The 27,925-nt window shown below is 40.6% G+C and overlaps 1 protein-coding gene across 5 annotated transcripts; it reads left to right on the top strand.

Moving 5' to 3' along the window:
* The first annotated feature begins 418 nt into the window (after positions 1-418).
* Positions 419-27,647, top strand: LOC311253463 (receptor-type tyrosine-protein phosphatase-like N). Of its 5 annotated transcripts, none has more exons than XM_084347467.1 (23): positions 419-850; positions 7,196-7,246; positions 11,893-12,003; positions 12,082-12,187; positions 12,275-12,437; positions 12,540-12,960; positions 13,530-13,673; positions 13,950-13,984; positions 14,123-14,304; positions 14,893-14,979; positions 15,399-15,478; positions 15,581-15,645; positions 17,280-17,489; positions 17,845-18,153; positions 18,233-18,380; positions 18,503-18,576; positions 18,662-18,739; positions 21,037-21,156; positions 21,232-21,398; positions 22,032-22,085; positions 22,718-22,782; positions 23,380-23,453; positions 26,457-27,647. In XM_084347467.1, the coding sequence occupies exons 1-23, from the start codon at positions 772-774 to the stop codon at positions 26,526-26,528; spliced, it is 2,895 nt and encodes a 964-aa protein (XP_084203593.1). In that variant the 5' UTR covers positions 419-771; the 3' UTR covers positions 26,529-27,647. The 5 variants fall into 5 exon arrangements, with proteins under 5 accessions (XP_084203593.1, XP_084203594.1, XP_084203592.1 ...); XM_084347468.1 differs by having other exon boundaries at positions 12,537-12,960; positions 17,860-18,153; XM_084347466.1 differs by having other exon boundaries at positions 420-850; positions 12,537-12,960.
* The last annotated feature ends 278 nt before the right edge of the window (positions 27,648-27,925 follow it).

The raw sequence follows: 27,925 nt of genomic DNA, 5'->3' as shown, positions 1-27,925 counted from the left end.
TCATCATTTTTGTTCAGTTTGGTCATGTGAGGACCCCTCAGGTGAACCTGGTGTCTGTCTGGAGGGCCCTGAGCCCCAGGTTGTGAACCACTGGGCTAAACGCATAGAAACGAGTAACCCTGGTTTCAGGTCCAGCAGCTGCTCCTGTCGGTGTCATAACGTTTGTTGTGCAGGTGTTTAAAAGACATCAGCCGGAACAGGAAGTCATTTTGAGTCAGTGGGTCACATGACCCGAGAGTTACTGAAGACAAACACACTTCTGATTAAAAATATTAATACAAAATATTTTTTCAAAAGAGGTGTGACGACACCACTGCCAACAGTTCATACACACGAGTAAACTCAGGTGTAGTTTACTTTTACTTCTGATACTTGAGTACATTTCAGATCAGATACTTTTACTCGAGTATAACCCTCATGTACTTTATGCAGCACTGGCTGTAACACTGCAGTGAAGGTGTCTGCGGAGTGCTCACAGCACGTCTCCGTCCTCCACTGTGATGAAGCGCCGAGCAGCCTCTCTCCGCTCGGCTCGTGTGTTTCTTGCAGTGTGGCGCCTCCTGTGGTTCCGACCAGCCCTCCTCTCTCACACACGCGCTCACACACTCCCTCTCCATCAGTCCTGAGCAGCAGCAGCAGCAGCAGCAGCCTCTCCTCGGACATGGAGAGCTGCTAGAGGCGCAGCAGCAGCAGCAGCGGCCGCTCTCCCCTCCTCCTCCTCCTCCTCCTCCTCCCGCGCTGCGCTCCGCTCCGGTGGGTGTTGGATGTACCATGAGGTCTCCGCGGCTCCTGGCAGCTCTGTGCCTCCTCCTCACCGCCTCCTGTCGGCTCTGCGCGGCCGCCCGACACGGTAAGAAGGCGGATCAGGTTTGATCCGGCACCGATGGAGACGGATGCGCCTGCTTGTAATGAACTCGCTGCGTCCGGGCGGGCAGGGCGGCGCGTAAATCACGACCTGCCCGGCGACGAGCCGCTGTGGCCGGTTCCTATAGTAACTGTTGGGCTGAGCAGTGGGTTTGAAATGACCGTACAGCACTTCATGTTTCTGGTTGTTTCTTCTTCACCACATTTCTGGAGTAGATTCTAAAATCTGCAGTTTTTCTTATGAGGTTTGGTTGTATTTCTGTTTCTTCTAAAAAAGCCAGATTTGTGGAGAATGAATGCTTTAAAGTTGCTTTAAACTCTTTTTTTATCCTTCACATGAAAGAGGAAATAGTTTGGATGTAATAATCCAACAACAATCATATAGTGAGTTTTATTTTGTTGCCACAATTAATGCACATTTGTCTTCACGGCAGCAGAAACAGTATTCAGAGCCTCAACCTGCCACACTTCTCTGTGTGCTGCAGGTCCTGCAGGTCTGATCTGTTTACATGGGGCTAAGTTGCGTCACTGATGCAATCGCTCTGACCGCGGGTCAGCTCGGATGTGTCTGTCTGCCCGAGTGAATCATTCTGTCGTTCAGCCTGCAACACAGCAAACAGCAGGAGAGCAGCAGGAGAGGATGGTTGGGTTTGTTGTGGTTGGGAGGTACTGTGAGCCAGGGTGGAGCCATATGATCCAGATACGGGAACGTCTGGATTGTGCACACATTTTTAGGCCACAAGGGCTTCAATTTACAATTATTCTCATTGTCACGCTGACTGTTGTTTCCTCCGTTGACCGGTTAGTTGTCTGATAAAATAGTGTGAGTGTTTCCCAAAGCACAAGAAGACGAGTAGAGACATCTCCAAAACACGTCTTTTCCCTTCAGCTACAGACGTGTCGAGAACTTCTTGAGGTTCAAGATAAACTTAAATATTCAACCAGAAGAATTTCTTCATGACGGCCAAATTTACTTCAGGCAGCAGAAGCTACGAGGCGGATCTGAACCCTGAGCCTCAACCTCAGTCGCCTACATGAGGCGTGTACTTTACCTGGAGAGCTATTTATCACCTGTATTAAATATCATGCTGTGGTCGTCCAGCCGTCATCAGGTAGGCTAATATCCCAAGGTTTTATGTACAATTATCAGACACGTCTATCTCAGTCCAGTTATTTCCTTATTTACACAAACTTCGTGCACAGAAAATAGTCAAAAACAAGTGCTGAGGTGGAAAAACAGACTATTCAAAGAGCAAAATGCGTAAAACTAGATACATTTCCAAGTGTGGGGCGTACACGATCACCCGTTGGCTGTTGTAGGCTCTAGGGCGGGCATGTACTCATCTCTGGTGTCGACAATCACAGTTTCTTTTGCATCTAGAGGACATTTTGAAATAAGAGAAGACAGTTTTTGTTGGAGTTTGACGCAATACTGAAACACCCAGACACGTTGTGGTTTGTATGAATAGAGTTACGAGAACCTAAGCTTTGTAACGACAGTGATGGTGTGGAGCTTCTGACTGGTTGGAGATCCCAGAGGTTTGGCAAAACAAGCTCTGTAGCAGGCTTTGTTATAAATGTTTTCACATTTATAAAACTGATAGATATAATAACCCATAACAGAACTACAGACAATCAGTAATGAGCTCTAATCACTCAGACACTGTAAGATCTCAGCCGAGGGTTTGATTTAACGTCGCAGTTGGATACGAGGGAAAAGACAGATTTTTGTTTCCAAATTAAAACAGGAAACGTCACAAAAATAGGATTAAAGTACCTGTAGTTATTTCTCCCTATAGTAAGATAACAGCACAATACAGTGAGTCGTACGCACAGTTGTGAGTCATAACTGATCTCTGGCTTCCTGTCTCCAGGGTTTCAGCACCATGGAGAGCGAGCAGCAGAGGATATTAAATCCTGCTACAGATTTTTCTTCTCTAAACATCGTTAGAACTAAGAAACAAAGGAAAACATCATTCATGGAGACTCCCGAGGGACTCCTGCGGGCTATTATTGGTTCAACAGTGGCTTTAAAGCCGACTTCAAATGGTATTTTAATGCTCTGTGTGTGGAAGTTCAGTGTACTGCTGTGATTTTTGTACAGGGATTTAAAGTTTCCTGGTGTCATACTCACATATCTACTGCTTCTGATAACACAAATCATCGATTCATCGACTGAATAGGTGCTAAAGTTCAAGTTTATGCTTTATTTAGACTGTTTTCACTGCTTTACCTTACCGTCAGACTGCACTGTCTGGAGGAAGCGTATCCATTTATGCTCTGTTCACAGCCACCAGACTCCATTGAGAAAAACAGTAATTTTACTTCCACAGAATGCAAGTTGCTGGTCTTCTGCTACCTTGATCAGTTAGTTTGTTTGCGTTATTGTGTGACTTTGGTGTCCGAACTAACTTGTGTAAGCATGAAAGTCACACAGTAACACAGGCAGACTAATGTATTGTGGCAAAGGTAGACCAGCACCTGCCAGGTAAAATTACTATTTTTGTCAAGGGAGTCTGGTTGTTTTGAAGAGAGTGATATAACAGTTTTAGTACCCTGTCTGAAAGGGCTGTCTAACAGAACGATAAAGCAGTGAAAGTGTTATAAATATGCTCTCTTCACAGCCACCAGACTCCATTGAGAACAGCAGTAATTTTACCTCCACAGTATACAGGAGTTGCTGGTCTTCTGCTACCTTGATCGGTTAGTTTGTTTGCGTTATTGTCTGACTTCTGTGTCTGAACTAGTGTCTTTAAACACCAAAGTATCAAGATAACAGAAATAATCTAAGTGCTCACAGCAGCACACGACCAGCAACTGCGAGGTAAAATGACTGTTTTTGTCAGTGGAGTCTGGTTGCTTTTAAGAAAGCATTGTAGCTGCTTCAGTTCGACGTCTGACAGCAAGTCAGCAGTGAAAATATTCTAAGTGTAGCTGCACTTTCACTGATATTAAACTATAATGTCCCCAACAACCTCTGTAGTCTCATTTAGCCACTTGTTAGCAACCGCCATTTTTAACACATGAAAAAGCTGTATGATTGAAACGTGGGGTATTTACTGGTGCATTTTAAGTCACAGAACAAAATGTGTAAATATCTTAAGCCTGTGTTTAACCACAGACCTTATTTATGACATTTAACCGAGAGAGACGAGGGAACAGGAAGTGATTATATGCTAACTGACAGTCCTGTAGTCAATGGAGGTCGAGACAGAGTCCGAGACTAAATACAAATCAGCCTGAGACGGAGCTCCACGTTTTTATTGGATTTGTTGACGAGAAGGAAGATAGACGATCACCAGACGTGTCTTCCTGCATGTAGCCACAGTGAGCTCCAGTCAGAGAGATGAGTGCGAGTGGGTCTAAAGTTAAAGGTTTAAAGGTTAACCGAGCTGAGGAAGGTCGTGACCTCGCTGCCTCCGCTGCCACTCAGCGCCGCCGCGGCCCGGCTGACTCACTCCACCTTAAATATCCCCGTCAGCCTGCAGGCCAGAGGACGAGCTCGCGCTCAGCAGCGGCAGCAGGCACAAATGCCAGCAGCACCATTATGAAAATGACACTGGATTCAATCTGGCGGGCAGTTAATGGATGATAAAAGCGAGACACAGAGGCTCTGATGATGATGACGATGGGAGGATGGAGCTCAGTTTCAGTGATGAGTCAGCCTGATGTTGTTCATATAACAACTATCAGAGCGGGAGTGCTGCTTGTTTTTATCCCTGAGGACGTCTGCGGCGACAGGAAACAGGAAGTGATTCTCCCCAAATTATGTTCATTTGCTTATTTTTCTGTTCAGTCAGATTTAAATTTAAATGTTTAAACTTTCCATTCAATCATCCGGCTGAAGAATATCAGCAACCGCTAACTTTAGCTGCCGTTAGCGGGTTAGCTCGGTTAGCCCTGCATCTAGTGGTCCAGACTGGGAGTGTTGTTGTTTACCAGCGTAGGAGTGTTGGACAGGGACAGCTAGCTAACAAATAACTGCTACAAATCATATTCAATTTACTGAAAACAAGTGGAAAATCTGTCAAAAATAAACTTTTCTAGATCATTTTGTAATTAGTGTCTTGAAACAAGGAAGAAAAAAGAAATGTTGCTGGTTGATTTCGTAAAAACAACTAAGTTATTGTTCCTGCGTTGGCTGATTTTGTTCATGTTTTGAGACAATAAGACTTTAAAGCCTCATTTAAAGAAACAAGTGACTCTTTTCTTCTTCTGTTTGATTCAATGTCTCCATAAAAACACTGAACTCAGAGGTGTTTCCAGCCGCAGCAGCAGCTCTTTATGCTTCTCGAGGGAAACTCCTCCAGCGTTTCACTCACAAACTTCTCTCTAACTAAAACTAATGAAAGAGAGAGAGTAGGTGGTGTGGAGAGCCTCCGTCTGGCTCTCCACCCTCCATCACATATCAAGTTTCCTCTGTGGTTACACGCAGCGCCGGCTCCATTTTGTTTTCTGTTTCAGTTCATTACATCATTACCACGGAGAGGCTTTAGGAGGCATTTTAAAGATCTGATTTGCTGTAATTGTTTTTTCTTCTTCGTCCTCCGCTGACCGAGCGAATCCATCTTATGATCACTTCCTGCTTCAGTATCTCTGAAACTCCTGCACAAGACTCAACGACAAGGATCTTTAAGATAAATGAGATGAATTAGCTGAAAACAGGCATGAAACTTTTTTAGAGATATGTGGATCTCAGATCTTATAAATGATGTGTAGGTTTGAACTGCTGCATCCGTCAGTCTGCTCATTAGAAACTCAATCACAGTGAAATGTCTTGTAATGAATCAGTAATGTGTGTGTTAGCGGACATGATTGAATGCGGTGTGATGATGGACAGTCTGCAGGAAGATGAGATCTTCTGGAAACAGACAGTGGAGAGGAGATAACGGAGGAGGGAGGAGGGCTGTGTGGGTGGAGGAGAGGACAGAGCAGAGATTAGTCATCATGTGGAGTTTGGACGGAGGAGGCGACGGATGGATGGATGGAGAATCTCTCTGGTTCTATGTTTAGCAGCGCCGCAGCTCGCTCGTTCAATGGAGATTCCCCCTCTGATAGCCGCCGCACGGGCACTTTGTTTGTGTCGTCATGCGGTCGATAACCTGTCTGACTGTTTTATAGATTTCAGGTAAAAGAAAAAAACATGAGTTGAGTCGTCCTGAGGCACCGAGCCGACTGTTAGAGGAGGAGAGCAACAGAAACTGAGACGCAGCTGAAGGACGTTCTGGTTTACTGACATCTCAAGTTATTTCTGTCTCCAGATTGAATCTTTCTGCAACGCTGTCGACCGATCTGCGTTTGAATTCAACTCTTTTGAGTTAATTCTTCTATTAATCAACGATTGACATGAAATGCCAGTTTTCAGCTTCAGTTTGGCACACGGGCTGGGGCTAGCTAGTTAGCATGCTAACTTCAGTTTAACGTCAAAGCTGTTATTTCTTCACATTCTGTTGTTGTTATGTTTTTAATTCCTACATATTGCACCTTTACAGTCAGTTGATACCGACATGTCAAACCTACAACTGTGATACTTTTTATAGTTATGATTTTTTTTTAAAGTTTGGCCTTCAGAGCTGAATTTCATCAAATTGCCTTTGGATGGAAAACAGGCTCAATAGGTGTCACACAAAGATTAACACATTTGAAGTAAACACAGGGTGTTTACTGAAAGGACTCCGGGTGTTTATTCCTCCAGAAGGTCTGGATCTTAACTCAGTTACTGTAAAACTGACCCGACATGAAGGAGATTTTTGCAGTTTTCTTGTGCTTGAACATTTTGCTCGGCCACGCCCCACATTAGTGATGTCACAGTCCCACTTCTGAGGACTGAGAACTGAGTAGAAACAATCGTTAAGGTTGAACAAGAAGCAAACAAACAGCTCAGATGAAGGAAGGCGTGCTTCCTTAAGTTATCGCAGTAAATATGAATAATAGCAGCGTTATATAAATCCTTGATGAAAACCAAACAGAGCCGAGCGGAGGGCTTCACATCTGCTGCTGTTTACTGCCTCGCAACTGATTAGGACCTGGGAAAAGGTCAACTGTAACACACACACACACACACACACACACACACACACACACATATATATTCCCATCACTTAGCAACAACGCATTGACATCCAGTGCTGTTACCTGTTCTGATTGGGTTTCCCCGGGCTCGATTCGTACGCTAGGTTGAAGTCAAAGTGTCATAAGGTGCAAGTAAAGTGTTCAACAAGTCAAATAACGAGACCTTTAGGTGTCAAATTCAGACTCAAAACGTACTAAAGTTTATGTTATTGTAAAGAAACACTGTGTCAAGTTTCCTCTGTGTTTGTTGTCTTCGCAGGTTGTTTGTTTGAAAAGAAGCTCTGTCCGAGAGATCAGCTGTGCAACGATGGTGAGTGTTCAGGTTTGACCTGTTCTGTGCGACAAGATCACAAAAACACGAGCTCAAAATGGCCGCTGTCAAGGGCAAAGTAAACACATTCAAAACTGCATTAACAAAAGTGCAGATTTTGTGGTCTTTAATAAACTGTATCTAAGTGACAACAGTCCAGTTCCAGATACACTACAAACAAACACCTGTTTTGTGTTTCATGATCTTTGTTGAACCTTTTAAAACATTTCACTGTAAACACTTTGATCCAGACTGCTTTAATAATGATAATATTCATCATGCCATAACGATGTAAACCACTTTTCTAAATTGTCCAGAGGACGTTTATTTCTCAAGCTCTCAGCTTTGATGTCTTCATCAACATTTTAAATCCTCACAGCAGATTCTGCTAATTGGGACAAAAGCAACAGTTTGTTCCACAGAGAGCCCGTCGATAGCTTTAAAAACAAGACTGAGCTGAATGCTAACAAGGGATGAACGTCATTAGTTTCTGAGCGTGTCAGAGACTGAACACCGAAATCACACAATTTAGAGGAGAACGATGTGGGAAGGGAGAAGAGCAAGGAACAAAGATTAATGACATTTTAAGAGCTTATTGACAGGCAGAAAACTACGTTCAAACACAAATATTCAGATAAGAAAATGAAACGGATCCGAAACATTTTATAACATAAAACATAACATTTTATTTCAGACACTTCTTCTGACCGACTCGCTTCATGTCCTTGAACATCTGTAATCTTGAATATTTGGTTGAAAATCAATTTAATTCCAGACTGCATTAAAAAAACAGCTCATTTTGCATCCTTGAACATTTGCAATCTTAAATATCTGAATAAAATATGTTTACACCAGACTGCATTCAAAAAATGACCCATTTTGTCCCTTCAAATATCTGTAATGTGTTCAAGCTCAAAATAAACACATTCAAGACTGCATTTACAAAACTACTACTTTAGTGTTCTTGAACATCTACGATCTTTGTGAAGCTCTCGAACATTTGAGTAACTTTCATTCAATAAATAAAAAGAAAGAAAAAAGGAGAAGTTTCAGTTTTATCAGCCTGTTTTCATCTGCTGCCGTCTCAACACAGCGGAGGTGAATGAAATTTAATTTGAGCTGTTGACAAGAATGACATTTCCAAACTCCACCGTCCTCAGTGGACCTAGTTTGTACTGTGACTTTCTGTGGGAAAGGTCAAACAATCACAAGAACAAGAAGGAGAGAAAAGATTTTTTTGATGATTTGTTTCCTCTCAAGTTAAAACGTCTCAGACTCCTCTGAGAGGCTGACGTCAACGCTGTCCTCCCCCGTATGAAGCTGTTATTTACAGTGCCTTGAATGCAACGTGATGAGACTAGTAAATCGACCAATAGCGAGCGATCCCAGGGGGCTCCAGTTGCAGCGACACGCTTCAGGAAGCCGTGACGTGTCTTCTGTCCATCACGCAGTCAGGAGCTGGCTCGCCGTCACGGCTCAGCCTGCCGTTAACGCAGCCGTCTATAATCCCTCAGTGGGTTTCCTGCTTCCTTCCTGCCCGCTCAAACATGGTTAGGATGTCATTACAGGAGCGTGCACGTGCGTGAGCGTGCACCTGTCTCAGCCTTCAGAGGCAGCTGTATTATTGATGGATGTGTGTTTGTGAGTCCGCCTTGAGGATGTTTTGTTCCCTGTATCCAGGGACGGGAACATTTAGGGAACAGGAGCTACGTTCAGGTCTGATGACGCTTTGAGGAAGTGCATGTGCTGAAATGCAAGAATGAGAGTGTGTGAACGAAGGCAGAGAGAGTAACAGCTACATGTCAGACTGTATTATAGCAACATGTCGCCTGAAACATCTGGAATCTGTGTTAAACCTCAACCCAACTCCAGACTGCATTAAAAAACAACCAATTTGTGTGAATAAACATCTGAATATTTGCACGAGAATATATTGAATTCCAAACTAGATAAAAACTAGAGTAGAGTATTTTATTATATTGAATTTCATTCCAAACTTCATTAAAAAAACAGCCCATTTTACGTCCTTAAACGTTTGTAATCTTGAATATTTGAGTAAAATAGGTTTAATTCCAGACTGCATTCAAAAAACTGCCCGTTTTGTCCATTTAAACATCTGCAATCTGTGCTCAAGTAGTCAAACTAAACTTAATTCCAGACTGGATTAAAAAACAAAATGTTTCATAGCCTCGAACATCTGTGATCTGTGTTCAAACACTCGTGATACTGAGCAAAATAAACACATTCAAGACTGCATTAACAAAACTACCAATTCTGTGTCCTTACACATCCAGTCTGTGTTAAACCTCTAGAATATTTACGTAAAATCAATCCAATTCAAGACTGCCCTTCAAAAACAGCCCATTTTGAACATCTGTAATCAGGAATATTTGAGTAAAATGTATTTCTACCAGACTACACTAAAAAAACTACACATTTTGTGTATTTTAATATTTGTTATCTGGAATATTTGCATACAAATTTTTATAAATCCAGTCTGCACAAGAAAATGACTGATTTTGTAGCGTCAAACATCTGTAATCTGTGTTCAGACACTCATTCCAAACTGCATTAACAAAACTACAGATTTTGTTTCTTAAAACATCTGTGATCTGAAATCTGTTTTATCACAAGAAATTTTAATTCAGCAGACGTAACAGTGAGATTTCAGTGTGTGCGTCCTCTGAGTCCTCGTGCTACAGGTGTGTGTGTGTGTCACTATGACGTGTGTGTGTAATTGTGCTGAAATGCGAGTGTGTGAAAAACGATTGGTTTGTCTATGAGGTTCTTCACAGCGGCGGCATGAAGGAGACAAAAGAGAGAGGAAGAGTCGAGAGTGCAACGTAAACAAGGTCTCCCTCCGTCAGCCGCTCTCGGCCAATCGCAGCTCGCCCTGGCCGTCTCTATGACAACAGTGACATCACTTGCCTGACGACCGTGTGTCTCCCTCGTGTGCATGTGTGTGTGTTTGATTAGAGACGGAGGGAGACAGAGGTGATGACTCACCACGGCCCACGCACACACACACACACACACAACACAGTGCTTCACTATGTGTGTGTGTGTGTGTGTGTGTGAAGCTGAGTGTGTACTTGCAGGCTTCTCCATATGATTATGTACATATTTCTGTGTGTGTGTTGTGTTTATTGTTTGTGTACGTGTGTGTAAATGTATACTGTGTGTTTCTGGTGTGTGTGTGTGTGTGTGTGTGTTTACACACACTATATTGTCCATGAGTCTTTAAATAAGCGCGTTGTGTGATTGTGTGTTGGTCTGTACATCGTGTCCACATCAGTGTTCGTGCGTCTCCTGGTGTGTTTTTGTGTCTTTGTGTGTATTTTTGTGTATTTTCTTCTTCTTGGCTTTTCCTTCAGTGAACATCAGCTTTGTGCCGGTTCGTGTAAAATAACTGAGCTGCTATTTTGGTCAAAAGAGAGTCAGGACTCAAAATATGACGTGTGTGTGTGTGTGTGTGTGTGTGTGTGTGTGTGTGTGTGTGTGTGTAAATGTTTTTATTTATTTACTTGTTTGCTTGTTTTCATGTGTGGCTCTTTGAGGACAGCTAGTGTGTTTTCACCTGCGTCTGCTGGATGTTAAGCTGCTTTGGGTTTTCATTTAAAGGAGCAGTTCACCCAAACAAAAAGTTATAATGATGCAATGACAACAAGTATTTAAAATTAAAAAGGCAAATATCCCACAAAAATAAACATAATTTGTGTGGTAGTGATTGTTTTATGTCCTATATGTTTTCAAACACAGGAATATTTTAGCAAAAGAAACATATACCAGACTCCATTCAAAAAAAGCTCGATTTTATGTCTTGAAACATTTGTAATCTGTGCTGATACACATTCCAGAGCACATTAACAAAACGACCCGCTCCTCTTGGAAGACATGAGTAAAATACTCTGCACTGCATTTAAAGACTGACTTGAAACGTCTGTAATCTGTCAAACCTGGAACATCTGAGTAAAATAACACATTCAGGACTGCATTAACAAAACTACCCATTCTGAAATGTCTAATCTGTGTTAAACTTTTGTAATGTTATTAGTAAAATACATTTTAATCAAGAATGCATTTAGAAACAATCTAGTTTGTGCACTTAAACCTCTGTAATCTGTGTCGAACCTGGAATATTTGAGTAAAATAAATACATTCCAGACTGCATTGAAAAAACAGCAGATTTTGTTTCTTTGAATTAGTTGCGTGATGATGGACAATTCTTGGCTTGTGACTGTTCAAAATGAAGCAGTGACACTTTGAGGAGGGAACACTATCAAGTATAAATAAATAAATAAAACATAAACATTATTGTGCAGCAGAGATTTTTGTCTTATTTTCTAATCATATTGCAACGCGTCATCTTTATCTTGGGAACCGTTGTGCAGTGTGAGACTACAGACGTCTGTTTGTATTTCTGAACAGGACGTTGTGTTGTGTTTGACAGAACTGCAGCCTTCTTCTCCACTTCATTCACACTTTGCTGTTGCAGACGGCTCGGCAAAGACAACAGAGTTGAAACTGACTCAACTTTTGCCGCAGTGCAGTCAGACGTCATCCAGACACATCCATTCAGATCAGGTTATACTTTAAAGTAAACTTAAGTTTCTTATGTTCTGACTCGTTGGTCTCTTCCTGTGCAGACGGTCTGTTCGGACAGTGCCAGTCTCCTCACCAGGAGCCCGTCCAGTACCAGGTGTCTGTCCAAGTCCTGCACAGACTGCAGGAAGTCCTCAAAGACCTGATGGTGCAAGGTGAGTCTCCTTTACAGTGACATTTGAAGCTTCAGGATAATTAAGCTGTGGAGGTTCTGGCTGACGTTTCTGCCGCAGGTCTGACCTGGAGGGACGACGTCACCCAGGACATCATCAGCCGAGAGCTGAGTCGCCTTCCCACCGTCGGCTCGTCCTCCAAAGTTAACGAGAAGTCGCCCAGACAGTAAGAAAACAGTCCTGTAGACAACAACACAAGAATTCAGAAAATCTAAAGGAGGTTTTGAATTGAGTGAAAAGTCTTATTTCCCAGGATGTCCAGGCTGTCGGGCCCCACTCAGCGGAGGGTTCAGGGGCCTGAGGATCCATCTGACCCTGAGATGATGCAGCAGTATGTGGACTACATGATCCTCGACCCCTCCCGGTCCTCCGTGCACATGCAGACGCCCCTGCTGGACCCTTACACCTACCACCAGGTGGGGCACTTCTTCTTATGTCAGAGATGTGATTTTCCGGTAGTTGTGGAGTGTTTCTGCCCCCTAGTGGTCATAACGCTTGGTTTGATGTTGTTGCAGCAGCAGTATGGCTACCAGGAGGAAGAGGAGCGCTCCCTCAACTCTCTGGATGATACTCCAGCCTTCCCACTCCTCGCTGCCGCCTCTCGCTCCAGATCCCGAGGAGACCCTTTGGACAGAGACCGGCAGCTCCTCCAGGACCTGGTCTCCTTTTACCTCACCTCCCCTTCTTCTTCCTCCTCCTCCTCCTCCTCTTCCTCTCCTGTGCAGTCCCTCACCCGCCACAGAGGAGCAGTCGCTGCAGGATTCCCCTCCTCATCGTCCTCCTCGTCCTCCTCGTCCTCCTCCTTCTTCCCGGACCTGGACTTCCCGCTGGACTATGGCGAGGACTACGTTTCCCAGGTGGCCCAGCTCAGAGAGCAGCAGCAGCAGCAGGCGGAGAAGAAGGCGAAGGAGGAGCACAACGCCCTGTCAGGACTGGATGGTGAGACAGGAAATAAAGATTAATCTCATAATTTAAATTTCTATCTCATAATGTTGGCTACTTTTCTTAGAATTTTGACATTTTTCCCATAATTTTAACGTTTTTTCTCAGAATTTTTATTTTTTTATATCATAATTTTAACAAACTTTCCTCATGATTTGACTTTTTATCTCATAATGTAAATTTTTTTTCTCAAAAAAAATTCTCAAAATTTTAACTTTTTATCTCATAATTTTATTTTATTTTTCTCGAAAAAAAGATTTTTTTTTTCTCATAATTTTAACTTTTTTCTTAACATTTTTTTTTTATATCATAATTTTAACAAACTTTTCCTCATGATTTGACTTTTTATCTCATAATTTTAACTTTTTATCTCAAAAAAAAAAATCTCATAATTTTAACTTTTTTTCTCAAAAAAAATGTTTTTCTCATAATTTTAACTTTTTTTCTCAAAAAAAATGTTTTTCTCATAATTTTAACTTTTTATTTCAATAAGTGTAAATCCTCATGAAATCTATAATAAAGCAGTGAAGACCAGAATCAGTGTGTGTGTGTGCTGTGTCTTTCAGAGCGCTCTCTGCACAGACTGGCTCTGCTGCTCGATCACTACGGCCTGGACATGAAGGATCTGTCCCCCGAGCAGAAGGACAAGCTGCCGGCCGCTCTGAAGCAGCTGCAGCTGGAGGGCTCGTACGCCTACAAACAAACCAAAGGTCGGTCGTCTTCAGGTCGCAGACAAACATCGTTTTTACTGCTGCTGTTAACCTGATGAGATGCTGCTCTCAGAGCTGTCTCCTCACTCGTCTCTCAGGCTTTTGGTCCTTTATTCTTTTGTGCTGACAAACATTTGATCTCACGTGCACAAATTCAAGCCCCTCAGTCTCTGCACAGGACCCCAAATTATAAACACAAATGTCATTTAATGTACATGTAAATATATTTTGTCTTGAATTATTGATAATTAAACTGTGTTTGTGTTTATTGTTCAGATAAATATGGAAGTAATGCTGCTCCAGGGAAGAAGGTGAGCGTCATGACAACACAAACATCATGACATTTATTGTAAAAGCACAAAGTAGCAGCAAAGAAATAAGTAAAAGTACTTAGTTACTTTCTGCCGCTGTTCGCCGATCTAAAGTCTTAATTAATGTTCACCCATCAGATCACAGAGGGCTCCATGGCGTACAAGATGGCCGCCCCCGAGGCTCCGCCCTCCTCCGTCAAGACGCCCAAACCAGAAGGAGTCCAGAAAGACTCGCCTGCAGCAGCCAATCAGGACAAACTGAGGAAGACCGAACCAGCGGCCAAGAGCGAGGAGTACGGATACATCGTCACCAATCAGAGGTGCAGTGTGTGTGTTACTTCCTGCTGCTCGACCAATCAGGACGTCCTCATGTGTGAGTGAATGAGTGAGGTTTGTTTGTGTTGTGTGGAAGGAAGGAAGGAAAGGAAAGGAAGGAAGGAAGGAAGGAAAGGAAGGAAGGAAAGGAAGGAAGGAAGGAAGGAAAGGAAGGAAGGGAAGGAAGGAAGGAAGGAAGTAAAGGAAGGAAGGAAGGAAAGGAGGGAAGGAAGGAAGGAAAGGAAGGAAGGGAAGGAAGGAAGGAAGGAAGGAAAGGAAGGAAGGAAGGAAAGGTGAAATGAGAGCAGGAAGCAAAGAAGGAACTGATGAACAAGTTTGTGTGTGTGTGTGTGTGTGTGTGTGTGTGTGTGTGTGTGTGTGTGTGTGTTTGTTTGTATGTATATTTTTTAAAATGTTTGTGTTTTTGTTTTTCTTTAAGTATGTGTCTTTTTCTGTGTGTGTTTATATGTGTGTGTCTGTGTGTGTAACTGTTGTCTGTGTGTGTGTGTGTGTCTGTGTGTGTGTGTGTGTGTGTGTGTGTGATTACGTGTATGTTTATGTGTGTGTGTGTGTGTGTGGTTGTGTCACTCCAGCCCCCTCAGTCTGAACGATGGGGTGCGTCTGTTGCAGCGTCTGTCAGAGAGGATCGTTCTCTCCACCAGCGCCTTCATCAACATCAGGTATACAGACTGTGACCTCCCCGAGCTGCAGGCCTGAACATCCTCCTGCTCCTCGTCCTCCTCCTGCTCCTCCTCCCTCTCCTCCTCCTCCTCCTGCTCCTCGTCCTCCTCCTCCTCCTCCCTCTCCTCCTCCTCAGTTCTGTTTACTTTATTTGTTCCACAACGCTGCTTCACAAACAAACAAACGCGCATTTCTCACAAATATTACAGATAATCAAAAATGATAATACAAGATTATAATGATAATGAATAAAATGACACAGTATCAGTGTAGCAAGAAAATACAGGAAGGTTAAAAAAAATTATGAAGCTAAAACAAAAAACAATAAAATCAATAAAATCTTAATTTGTAAAGTAACTGAAGTACTTTAAATGTAAAGTAAACCCTCCTGTGGATGTGTTCTTGTGTCTGTCTGCAGTGTGGTCGGACCCGCCATCACCTTCAGAATCAGGCCCAACTCCAACAACATGACGGCCGGAGACGTGGCGGAGAAAGCCGGTGAGAACCGCTGCAGGATTTACTGCTTCAGATACAAACAGCCAAGTAATCGATTACTGCTCCGAGCATGAAGTACTTTATTCTGCTGTTTCATTCCTGCAGTCGCAGAGAAGAACTTCCTGGAGTCTGAGACGGGCCTGAAGGTGCTGCAGGGTGGTGTTGGAGAGGTGGGTGCTGCTGGTATATTCATGAGTGTACTAGTGTTAGAACTGGTTTATTTACTGGTATACTATTAGAACGACATCACTGGTTACTGTACACATTATTAAATGCAGCCAGATCATGATGTGAAAGAGCATCCTTCAAAATAAGACTTTAAACACTTTTATTTTGAAAGTCAGCCCAGGAAGTCCGGTGTATTTGAAGTTAGTCTAACCTGACCCAGTTGAGCTGTGGCTCTGGGTCCATGTGAGTGCAGCAGGAGAGGAGAGCAGCTCTGCAGCGTGTGTCTGGTGAGTGCAAACATTCAATCAGCTCATTAACACTTTATTATTGTTATTAATCAGACAGAGTTTATTATTATTAACTGAGTTATAAAGTTATATTTGTTTATGGAGTTATAATCTTATAAAAAATGACTTAATAACGAGTTTATAGTGACGTTTTATGGACTTAATGTGCTTTTTTCCCACTTACTCTCTTATATTCCTAAAATATTATAATTAATTTAAGGTCATTTCCACTCAAAAGACAAATTATAAGTTGTCATGAGGATTCTTACTTGTTATATTACATTAACTAGGTTGCATGAGTTTCTTAACACGCTTTATATGTTTATTACTGTAAAAGTACCTCAATATCCAGTTAATGTGGATCATTTCCTGTTTAATGTTCTTTATAATACTGCAGTTTTAGTGTGTATTTTCTTTAAACTGAGTATAAAAGCAGACGTGAAGCTTTTATGATGTCTCTGACACGTCTCACGAGCTGTCTGCAGTGATTTTAAATAATGTTTAATGTCCTTTTTTGATGAGCGGTGATAAATGAACTGTGTGGCGGCAGCGTCAGTTAAGGAAATATCAGAAAACTTGAGTGAAGCTCCTTTAAATCCACCTCAGTCCTTCACCCACATGCTGCCCGGTCATCCATTTTCTTTTTTTTCTTCAGTTTCACTCACACTGAACCTCATCGGGGCCCCTTTATAATAGCAGGTGAAGTTTCTACCCCCCAGCTTTAATGTCTTTCAGATACCACACACACACACACACACACACACACACACACACACACACTGGGAGAGAGAGAGAGCGCCTCACATTCCTGAGGCCCACGGAGAGGAAGGAGGAGGTCCGAAAGGTCAAGAGAGACAATTCATCCGGGGAGAGGAGGGAGGAGAAGAAAGAGGAGGAGAGGATGATGAGAAGGAGGCGAAGAGAGAGTCGAGGGTGGAGATGATGAAGCACATGTGGTTGTACGTGAACGTGTTGAAGTCATTAAAACATTATTTAAATTCATCACGTCAGTTAAATTGAACAGGTTTAAATAGATCCATCATGTATACAGAACATAAATACAACCAGAGATGGAATATTATAGATTTAAATTCGCTCAGTGTAGTGGTCCATGAAGCAGCCTGTTGGAGGAGCTAACATCATGTTAGCCTGCTGGAGTAGCTGATGTTAGCCTGTTGATTCACATTCTTGTCCAACGTTCCTGCTGAGATGGATAAAGGAAGAGATACCTCCTCCTCCTCCTGCTCCTCCTCCTCCTCCTCCTCCTCATCTCCACCTCATTAGTCAACCGTGTGCTCAGATTTGAAGTTATGTCATCCTGCTGTCCTCTCTCTGTCTCCACAACCCAGAGAAATGATGCGAAGGCGTTGCCCCTGGCGACCCGAGTCCAGCCCAACTCCCGCTGGGTGTTCGCCACGCTGGTGGCCATGGCCTGCATCGGCAGCATCCTGGTGGCGGCCATGACCATCGCCTGTCTGCGTCACCACGCCCACCGGCTGGCTGCGAAGAAGCTGGGACTGGGACCAGAGGGAGGCAGCTTCACCCACCAGGAGTACCAGGTGAGGGGGTCAGAAGACAGATAGAGGACAACTTTACGGCCATAAGACCGTTTAAAATTTGACAAAGGTTAGCTGGTGAACATAGTGGAGCATTTAGCAGCTAAGAAGATGGATGATAATGTTATCAGGAGATGGTGGAGACCAAAAATGGAGCTAAAAGAGAGTTTATTGAAGAAACTGATGTTAGCCTGTTAGAGAAGCTAACATAATTGTTAGCCTGTTGGTGACCATGCATTAACGGGTATCTCTGAAGCTTAAGACAGGACAGGCAGTAAGGAAGTTTTTCTTTAATGAGGCCTGACACTAAATCAAACAGTGTATTAAAGCAGTGTAACTTGCATAACTGGCTCACCAGGACCTGTGTCGCCAGCACATGGCCTCCAAAGGCGCCTTCGGACGCCTGGAGGCTGCCGCCCTCGGTGCCGTGGGAGGAGCGAGCGGAGGAGGAGGTGCAGGAGGAGGAGGAGGAGGTGGCGCCAGCATCGCGGGAGGAGGAGGAGCAGGAGCAGCAGGAGGCGGAGGTGCCGACTCGAGGGTGAGCAGCGTGTCGTCCCAGTTCAGCGACGGAGCCCAGCCCAGTCCGAGCTCCCACAGCAGCACGCCGTCATGGTGCGAGGAGCCGGCGCAGGCCAACATGGACATCTCCACGGGTCACATGATACTGGTCAGTAGAAGAAGCACCGATTGTCTTTAAGGTCAAGAACTGGAGTCTTTTGAGTGACCTTTTTGCTAACGTCCCTCAGGCCTACATGGAGGACCACCTGAGGAACAAGGACCGTCTGATGAAGGAGTGGGAGGCTCTCTGCTCCTACCAGGCCGAGCCCAGCGCCGTCTCCGTGGCTCAGAGCGACGCCAACGTCAAGAAGAACCGCTGCCCCGACTCTGTGCCCTGTAAGTTATTCATTTAAACCTTCAGGCACATCACAGTGCAAAAAAAACAGCTCTGATTTCAAGATGCCAGGCTGGGCAGGAGCTGGATGCTGAGGGGTTAAATGTTCACTGTTGTTCCACAGATGACCACTCGAGGGTGAAGCTGAAGGCGGAGATCAACCCTTCACGCTCCGACTACATCAACGCCAGCACCATAGTAAGTCTGATCTCATGTTTGACCCAGAAGATCACCACTTTCTGGCTGTTTTCTGCATCTGTATCTTGTTTTGACCTCCTTTCAGATTGAACACGACCCCCGGATGCCGGCCTACATCGCCACCCAGGGCCCTCTGTCGCACACCATCTCTGACTTCTGGCAGGTCAGTGAGGCACAAACCAAACAATCCCTTTACATTAACATTCATAAAAACACATTTTCATTTAGATTCAGATCTTAATTTTGTATCTGTCTACTTTTGTCCTGATTCTTACCAGAGTTTAGAGTATTAGGAGAGGTTGTAGAAAATGTCAGTTCACACTCCAAGATTCAGGTCTGGTCTGGGTTTTGTTTGGTTCAACAAAACTGATTTCTCTTTTTTGAGCCCCACCAAAAAGGCTGTTTTTATGGTGATGATGATTTTTATCACCAGAAAAAATGGCACGTAAAAAATTAGTGACAAAAAAAACACCTCAACTCAGAAGTCTAATTTTATTTCTCTGTCTTTATTTCTCAGAAAAAAGTCAGAATTCTTAGAAAAAGGTCAGAATTAAGAAAAAAGTCAGAATTAAGAAAAAAGTTAGAATTAAGAAAAAAGTCAGAATTAAGAAAAAAGTCAAAATTAAGAAAAAAGTCAGAATTAAGAAAAAAGTCAGAATTAAGAAAAAAGTCAAAATTAAGGAAAAAGTCAAAATTATTAGAAAAAAGTCAAAATTAAGAAAAAAGTCAGAATTAAGATTAAAGTCAAAATTAAGAAAAAAGTCAAAATTCTTAGAAAAAAGTCAGAATTAAGAAAAAAGTCAGAATTAAGAAAAAAGTCAAAATTATTAGAAAAAAGTCAAAATTAAGAAAAAAGTCAGAATTAAGAAAAAAGTCAAAATTATTAGAAAAAAGTCTGAATTCTTAGAAAAAAGTCAGAATTCTTAGAAAAAAGTCAGAATTAAGAAAAAAGTCAAAATTATTAGAAAAAAGTCAAAATTATTAGCAAAAAGTCAAAATTAAGAAAAAAGTCAAAATTCTTAGAAAAAAGTCAGAATTAAGAAAAAAAGTCAGAATTAAGAAAAAAGTCAAAATTATTAGAAAAAAGTCAAAATTAAGAAAAAAGTCAGAATTAAGAAAAAAGTCAAAATTATTAGAAAAAAGTCAAAATTATTAGAAAAAAGTCAAAATTCAGAAAAAAGTCAGAATTAAGAAGTGAGTCAAAATTCTTAGAAAAAAGTCAGAATTAAGAAAAAAGTCAGAATTAAGAAAAAAGTCAAAATTAAGAAAAAAGTCAGAATTAAGAAAAAAGTCAGAATTTAGAAAAAAGTCAGAATTATTAGAAAAAAGTCAAAATTAAGAAAAAAATCAGAATTAAGAAAAAAGTCAAAATTATTAGAAAAAAGTCAGAATTAAGAAAAAAGTTAGAATTAAGAAAAAAGCCAGAATTAAGAAAAAAGTCAAAATTCTTAGAAAAACGTTAGAATTAAGAAAAAAGTCAGAATTCTTAGAAAAAAGTCAAAATTCTTAGAAAAAAAGTCAAAATTAAGAAAAAAGTCCAAATTAAGACAGAAGTCAGAATTAAGAAGTGAGTCAAAATTCTTAGAAAAAAGTCAGAATTAAGAAAAAAGTCAGAATTAAGAAAAAAGTCAAAATTAAGAAAAAAGTCAGAATTAAGAAAAAAGTCAGAATTTAGAAAAAAGTCAGAATTATTAGAAAAAAGTCAAAATTAAGAAAAAAATCAGAATTAAGAAAAAAGTCAAAATTATTAGAAAAAAGTCAGAATTAAGAAAAAAGTTAGAAATAAGAAAAAAGCCAGAATTAAGAAAAAAGTCAAAATTCTTAGAAAAACGTTAGAATTAAGAAAAAAGTCAGAATTCTTAGAAAAAAGTCAAAATTCTTAGAAAAAAAGTCAAAATTAAGAAAAAAGTCAAAATTAAGACAGAAGTCAGAATTAGGAAAAAGTCAGAATTCTTAGAAAAAAAGTCAGAATTAAGAAAAAAGTCAGAATTAAGAAAAAAGTCAAAATTAAGAAAAAAGTCAGAATTTAAAAAAAAGTCAGAATTAAGAAAAAAGTTAGAATTCTTAGAAAAAAGTCAGAATTAAGAAAAAAGTCAAAATTCTTAGAAAAAAAGTCAAAATTAAGAAAGTCAAAATTAAGAAAAAAGTCAGAATTAAGAAAAAAGTCTTGTTTTCTATTTATTTGAAAAACCAGAACAACTTATATGTGATAGTTGGTTTTATCGACTTCTCAACAACTTGAGAACGTTTTGCACAAACACAAACACAAACACACAACACACAACACAGCAGGGAGATGAAGGAGAGAAATCCCTCAGACCCCAGACTCCATTTTAAAATCACTCCATTTTGTGAGTTTTTGGGTTAGAAAACACTGTCTATGATAAATGAAGGTGAGAGATGTGGTGCCGATGTTTGTTTGACAGTGATGTGTTATGTGAATGACTTGTGGTGGTGTAGATGGTGTGGGAGAACGGCTGCACCGTGATCGTGATGATGACGGCTCTGGTGGAGGACGGAGAGAAACAGTGTGACCGCTACTGGCCTGACGAGGGCTCGTCCCTCTACCACATCTACGAGGTGAGGACACAGTGAGTGAGGACATGTCTGATCAGTGTCAGTCCATCAGGAGCTCAAGGTTTTGTCTCTGTCCAGGTGAACTTGGTGTCGGAGCACATCTGGTGTAACGACTTCCTGGTGCGAAGCTTCTACCTGAAGAACGTGCAGACGCAGGAGACCAGGACGCTCACTCAGTTCCACTTCCTCAGCTGGCCGGCTCAGGGCATCCCCACCTCCACACGCCCCCTGCTGGACTTCCGCAGGTACTGCTGCTACCTGGATATCCACACAGAAAGTCAGATGCAGGAACAGCAGGACAGGAGAGCATCCTGTAAACCTTCAGAATAAAAAGAAACGTTTCCCCTCCATCCCTCTGTCTCTCCTCCTCCTCCTCTCCTCCCGTCCTCCCACCCTGTGCGATGGAGGTCAGCTTCGTTTAATTTTGAACATGTCTGTCTGTGTCATTCTTGTGGTTTGCAGCTAGTAGTCTGGCTCCAGTTGCATAGTCACAAAAATGATCATGGACTGATGTGGCTGCAGCAGGAGGTCCATCGCCGAAAACCCCTTTAATCCCCCCATCTATCTATCTATCTATCTATCTATCTATCTAAAGATGTGCTTTACCAGACAGCAGAAAAAAAAATTCTGAGAAAGAAAAAGTCAGAACAATTTTAACTAATCCTCTAAAAAATAAAAAACAACATGTTTCTGATGCATATCAACATTTTTGTCAAGCATTTTTTTCAGTTTTCCACCACACAGACATCATTTATATAAAATATGTACATTGAACAGCTGAAATACATCATGAATACGTTTCTAAATATACCAGCAGTAATTGAGACAGTTGTCAGTTTTTCACATGTTCTTCATCTTGCCATGTTTTCTCTCTTCAGGAAGGTGAACAAGTGCTACCGAGGACGATCCTGCCCCATCATCGTTCACTGCAGGTAAACCTTCAACACTATCTTCATCAGTGAGATCAGTAGAATAACGACAGTTCTGCAGATATATACAGATTAACACTTCAATGAACTTAGTTTGCAGTTGTTTTAATAATTATTTAAGTTACTTTTATTTAAGTCACATTTTCATTATAATTTACAAGGTTTTCCAAAGGCAAGGCAAGGCAAGTTTATTTGTATAGCACAATTCAGACACAGGGCAACTCAAAGTGCTTTACAGGCGCATACAATTACAGTAAAACATTTAAGATACATTAAAACAAAACATTAAAACAGTTGAGAAATAGACATTTAAACAAAACATTAAAACAAGTTAAGAAATAGAAAAACTTAAAAAAACTTAATTCACACATGTACATGCACTCCATTGTGGTACCACATAAATCCACTTGGTGGCAGACAAATGCTAAACAACAGGCGGTCAAAAACTGGGACTTCTGACTGTTTGCAGTTTAGTTAAGAAGCACAAACTGAAATGTTTGTTTTCAGAAACTCTCATGTTTGATCACAGCGTTTCATTAAAATACACAAAGTGTGTTCTTAAGTTAATGTCTCCAGTTAAATGTTTTCATTAATTAATTGTATTTATTAAAGTTTGCTTCATGTTGTTTCCATAGTGACGGCACAGGCCGGACTGGGACTTACATCCTGATCGACATGGTTCTCAATCGTATGGCTAAAGGTGAGCTCACTAAATGTTACTGGGTTTAAGGCAGATCCAGTAGTTTTCTGTCAGACCGGGTCTGGTCCTGTCCTTTGCCTGATGATCTGTTACAAAATGGATCCATGGAAAATATTGATGTTTGACATTCGTCTTTTATTTTTTTATCAGCATTTGTTTATTGCTTTTATATGTTTACAGATACCACAATGTGCGAACATAACATAACTTTCCCTCAAAGTGAACATATGGCAATATACAAAACTAAAACAGAAGAGAAGAAGAAGAAAAATCAAATAAATACAATGAAAATGAAATAAAATAAAAGAGATCATAATAAAATAAATAAATAGGTTTATGTACACAAGTGTTGATCAAAGTACAGCACACATTCCTCACAATATATTTGATATTTTCATGACTTCACATTTCCAATGCTTCTTCAATATCACCATTTTATACCAACACCAAAACATCTAGCGCATGTTGTTAAACTCAGTAGTTTTCTTCCTAATCATATAAGCTGGTTTATGTTTGACATTCTTTTATATATAAAGATATTAAAAACAATCTCAGTTGTTTATTTGTGCGTTCACGCGACCACCTGTTCTCCTGCAGGTGTGAAAGAGATCGACATCGCTGCTACACTGGAGCACGTCCGAGACCAGAGGCCTGGGATGGTTCGCACCAAGGTCAGTCACACTAACGGGGCTTTTCCATCAACATGGAACCAGAAGTTCAAGAAGCAGAGAAACAAGGAGTAAAATAACAGCTGCTAGTGCTGCTGTGACCTTTCCACCTGCATCATGTCATTCTCTTCTATGACGCCTGAAGCTATTATGTTAAAATGCCACAGTATTGACAACAGCTGGTCTTCCAGATTGAATTATGGTAAATCTCCTTAACTGAGCAGAAATGGGAGTTAAATTGGAAACTTGGCATTTATTAAGTGTCTAAATGACAAAAGAAAAAAAAAGCTAAGAAACATTTCCGTTACTCTAACTTTTTTCTCCAAATTCTGATTTTTGCTCAGAATTCTTAATTTTTTTCTTAGGGAAAAATAACCTTTTTCTAAAACTTCTGACTTTTAAATCGGAATTCTGAAAAAAGAAATTGAAAATTCTGAAGAAATAGAGACAAAGACAAAAAGTCAGAGTTTGGAGAAAATAGTCAGAATTTAAAAAGCCATCAGAATTAAGAAAAAAAGTAAACCTTTTCTAGAAAAAAGGCAGAATTCAGAAAAATATCAGAATTGAAAAAAAGTCTGTATTAAGAAAATATCAAAATTTTGCGGAAAGTTTCAAAATTTTGCGAAAAGTTTCAAAATTTTGCGAAAAATTTCAAAATTTGGAGAAAAATTTCAAAATTTGGAGAAAAAAGTCAGAATTTGGAGAAAAGGTCTGAATTTGGAGAAAAAGTCTGAAATCTGAAAAAATGTCAGAATTTGGAAAATAAAATAAGAATAAAAAAAAAGTGTAAATTAAGAAAGAGTCACATTTTTTAGAAAAATCTTAAGTCAGAATTTTGAAAAAAAATGAACAAAAAATGTCACAATGAAGCAAGTCAGAATTTTGACATAAAAGTCAGAATTAAGAAAAATGTCTGAATGAAAAGAAATCAACATTTTACGAAAAAAGTCAGAATTCCAAGAAAAAAGTTGGAGTTACGAAAAAAAGTCAGAATTCTGAGAGAAGAGTCAGAATTAAGAAAAAAGTCTAAAATGAGGTGAAAAAAGACAGAACTTCGAAAAAAGTAAAAAGTTTTTAAAAAGTCCAAATTGGAGAGAAAATTCAGAATTTTGAGAGAAAGTCAGAATTTTTAAAAAAAATCAGGATTTGGGGAAAAGTCAGAATTATGAAAAAAAAGTCAGAATTTTAAAAAAGTGGGAATCAGAAAAAAAGTCAGAATTTTGAGACAAGTCAGAAAAAAGAGTAAGAGTCTAACTTTTGAGAAAAAAGTCAGAGTTAAAAGTCAGAATTCAGAAAAAAATTGAACAAAAAATGTCACAATGAAGCAAAAGTCAGAATGTTGACATAAAAGTTAGAATTAAGAAAAAAGTCTAAAATGAGAAAAAAAAGAAAGAAAAAAGGTGAGAATTGAGAGTCAAATTTTTGAGAAAAAAGTCAGATTGGAGATAACTCTGTTTACTACTTTATATTCCAGGTGAGGCTCTCAGCATTAATAGCTCAGCATGATAAGCAGCTCATGCTAAATACCTGCAGTTGAAGGATCAAATCCAGGCTCAGCTTCTGTGATTTTACAAGTTTTCTCCTCAGTAACGTGAACAATAAATACAACAATGAACTGAAGGAGTTCAGTATGCAGGTGTAGCTCAGTGAGATAGGACGCTGCTACATGATGGTGCAGGGATAAACTCCAGGTTCAATCTTTTCCACTTTCGCTCTCATTAATGTGAAACACAACTGATACAACATCGTGTATGTTAGCAGCCTCAGGAATAGCTCAGGGAGATGAGTGTCAGCTTTGAGTTCTGGATGTGTGAGTTCAAGACCTGGTTGGAGACCTTGTCCTTAAAGAGAGCGCTGTAGTCATGCAGAGTCCTGTGAGCCAATCAAAGACACGCAAAGTTGTTGATCTTAATGAGGTTATAGTTAGCCTCAGTGTTTCTGAGGTCTTATTTGCAAAATCCTTAAAATGTTTTGCGTCATCACATTTCAGTTAAATGTTAGCTGTTAATGATTTCAATCCCGTTATGCCCTGCTGCTTCTGAAAGGCCAAGGTCTTGAACCCAGTCACTGCACCAGTGGCAGCTTACAGTCACAGCACTAACCCACTGCTCCACCGAGGCCCTTCACACTTGTGTTTTCTCTCTGAGCACCTTTAAGTCTTTATTTTGGCCTTTGGCCTTCAAAATTCACCGTTCCTCAGTAGGATCGAACCCACAACGTAAGAAACTCCAGACAGCTCTCTTACAACCTGAACTACTGGACCAGACAAGTGGCTGTAGTTTCTCAGAGGTTTTCACTTTTGTCTTTGGTACCTGGGCGTTCAAAATTCACTGAACCTCATAAGAAGTTGAACCCAGATGAAGCACCACTGACTTCTTACAGTCGGGTACCACAATGCCATCCTCACACTGTAGTCTTCTCTCTGAGCACTTTCAAGCCTCTACTTTGGGCTTTTGCCTTCAAAAAGCTGAGCATTGTGAGAATTGAACCCTCAACCTCAGAAACTCCTAGGAGTGCTCTTACAGCATGAGCTACCGGACAGGACAGGACAGTTTAGTTTCTCAGAGGTTTTCACTTTTTCTCTTGGTGCTGTGGCCTCTAACATTAAGGTTAAACCCAGAGCTTCTGGTCAGTCCTCAAACATCCTGAGCTACTATCAAAGAAGGCTTCTGTGGTGTTTCTTAGAGCTTTTGTGCTGTCCTCTTGGTGTTGAGTTTCAAAATGTGTTCAGCCTGATGTAGGATCAATCCTACAACCTCAGAGACATGAAGCAGTCCTCTTACAGGCTGAGCTCCTAGACCACAACTACTTGGAACTCTTGGAGTTCTTGGAGTTCAAACCCGTGATAGCAGCTGAGCCGAGCCACAGGGTCAGATCGTCAAATAAAACATTTTTTTATCTTTACTTGAGTTGCTAACTTTCAAACTTTAATGATTTTACAGGTGACATTGCAGACTTTATGTGAAGGAAACTGTAAAATGTTCTTGTCTTTCTTCTTGGTTCCAGGACCAGTTTGAGTTCGCCCTGACAGCCGTCGCTGAGGAGGTCAACGCCATCCTCAAAGCCCTGCCCCAGTGAAACCAGTACGACCCAGACCGGCCTCCTGTCTGCCCCCCATGACTCTCAGACTCCTATCCTACCTTGCCTTTTCTCTCTACGATGACCATCATGATGAAGACAGACGTCATGAAGCGTAATCGTGATATCAAGAAATTTAAAAGGATTTACGCAGGCATCATAACACCTGAAATCTGATCTTTAAGTACGTGTGGCACAGATATGATGTGTTCAGGGACATTCAGAGGTTATAAAGAAGCATGTTGCATCACACTTATACATATTTTTCTCAAATCCTTCTGGAGCCAATTTCGAATTTAAAAAGACAAAAATGTTCGAATCTTGAGTGATATAAAGACAAAACAGTGTACGAAATTACATCAAAATACAGTTTATTCACATGTAAAGTGATTTTATCTCTATAAAGGCTCGTGAATCACTTAAAAATATAAATAATTTGGATTTTAAAATTTGTCTTCAGAGCAACTTTTTCAGCTCGTCTCCTCAGCTTGTCTTTAAATAAAGTTTTTCTCGGCGTATTCACTGATCGACAGACTCCAGAGGGCTTCATAAGTTTCCCACCCTCTGACTGCACGTTAACGAGCCGCAGACTATTTAAACGTCAGATTTTATTGACTCTCAAGCCTGAATTTCTGGTAGCTATGCTCCAATTTAATCCAGATTGAAGCAAAAACACTATTTTTCCTCTTCTATGTGGTTGAAGTTTGTTGAAATTGTGCTGCAGTTGGGTCATCGTGTGTCAACATGGAAGCAAAAATGATTTTAAAAATGATTTAAAAGAATCAAGATGAGATTCCTAAAAAAAAAATCCAATGGAGGATTTAAAGATCCTGATCCTGGTGAAGTATTGATTGTTTACACTTCCTGCTCGGCCTGTAGCCTCCCTTCTTTCCTCTCCTCACGTGACGACTAACACCTGCAGAAAATACGTGCGACGTCCGTCTCTTTGTGTGCCATTCAGATCGTTTGAAGTCACTGGATATATTGTTGTATACCTCACGCAAGTCAGAAAATGAATAAAAAAACAAAAAAACAAAACATAAAATGCTATTCTGATAAACAAGAAATGCTATTTTGTATCTGTGAGACCTTAAATAAATCTTTTCGTGTTTAAGTGCTGCAATCGCTCGTGTGACTTCTGATTGAACAGCTGTTTTTTGTCTCTGGCAGTATGTTTTATTGATTTAAAATGTTTATATTTGTAAGATCTGTATATTAAGATTCAAATCTAGTTTTAAAGTATCAGAATCCACATGAAGAAGTGAACCACTGCACCACAACAAGAACTACACATACGTACATCTTAAGGTTAATTTTAAAAAGAGGAAACTTGTTTTTTTTAAATCATGTAAACCCAGCTTAAATGTAAAGATTACACATAGTGGATTTAAAACTAC

This window comes from Pagrus pagrus, assembly GCF_965226575.1.
Source record: "Pagrus pagrus genome assembly, chromosome: 24".
NCBI classification, from domain to species: Eukaryota; Metazoa; Chordata; class Actinopteri; order Spariformes; family Sparidae; genus Pagrus; species Pagrus pagrus.
The sequence above is the reverse complement of the archived record's forward strand: the minus strand, read 5'-3'. Positions and strand labels throughout refer to the sequence as shown.

What these genes read in the sequence shown, in the direction of transcription:
- LOC311253463 (XM_084347466.1), top strand. Translation starts at nt 772, where the DNA reads ATGAGGTCTCCGCGGCTCCTGGCAGCTCTGTGCCTCCTCCTCACCGCC. An exon ending in AGATCAGCTGTGCAACGATG is followed by an intron (nt 7,247 to 11,892) that starts GTGAGTGTTCAG and finishes CTTCCTGTGCAG; the next exon opens with ACGGTCTGTTCGGACAGTGC. An exon ending in ACCCTTACACCTACCACCAG is followed by an intron (nt 12,438 to 12,536) that starts GTGGGGCACTTC and finishes ATGTTGTTGCAG; the next exon opens with CAGCAGTATGGCTACCAGGA.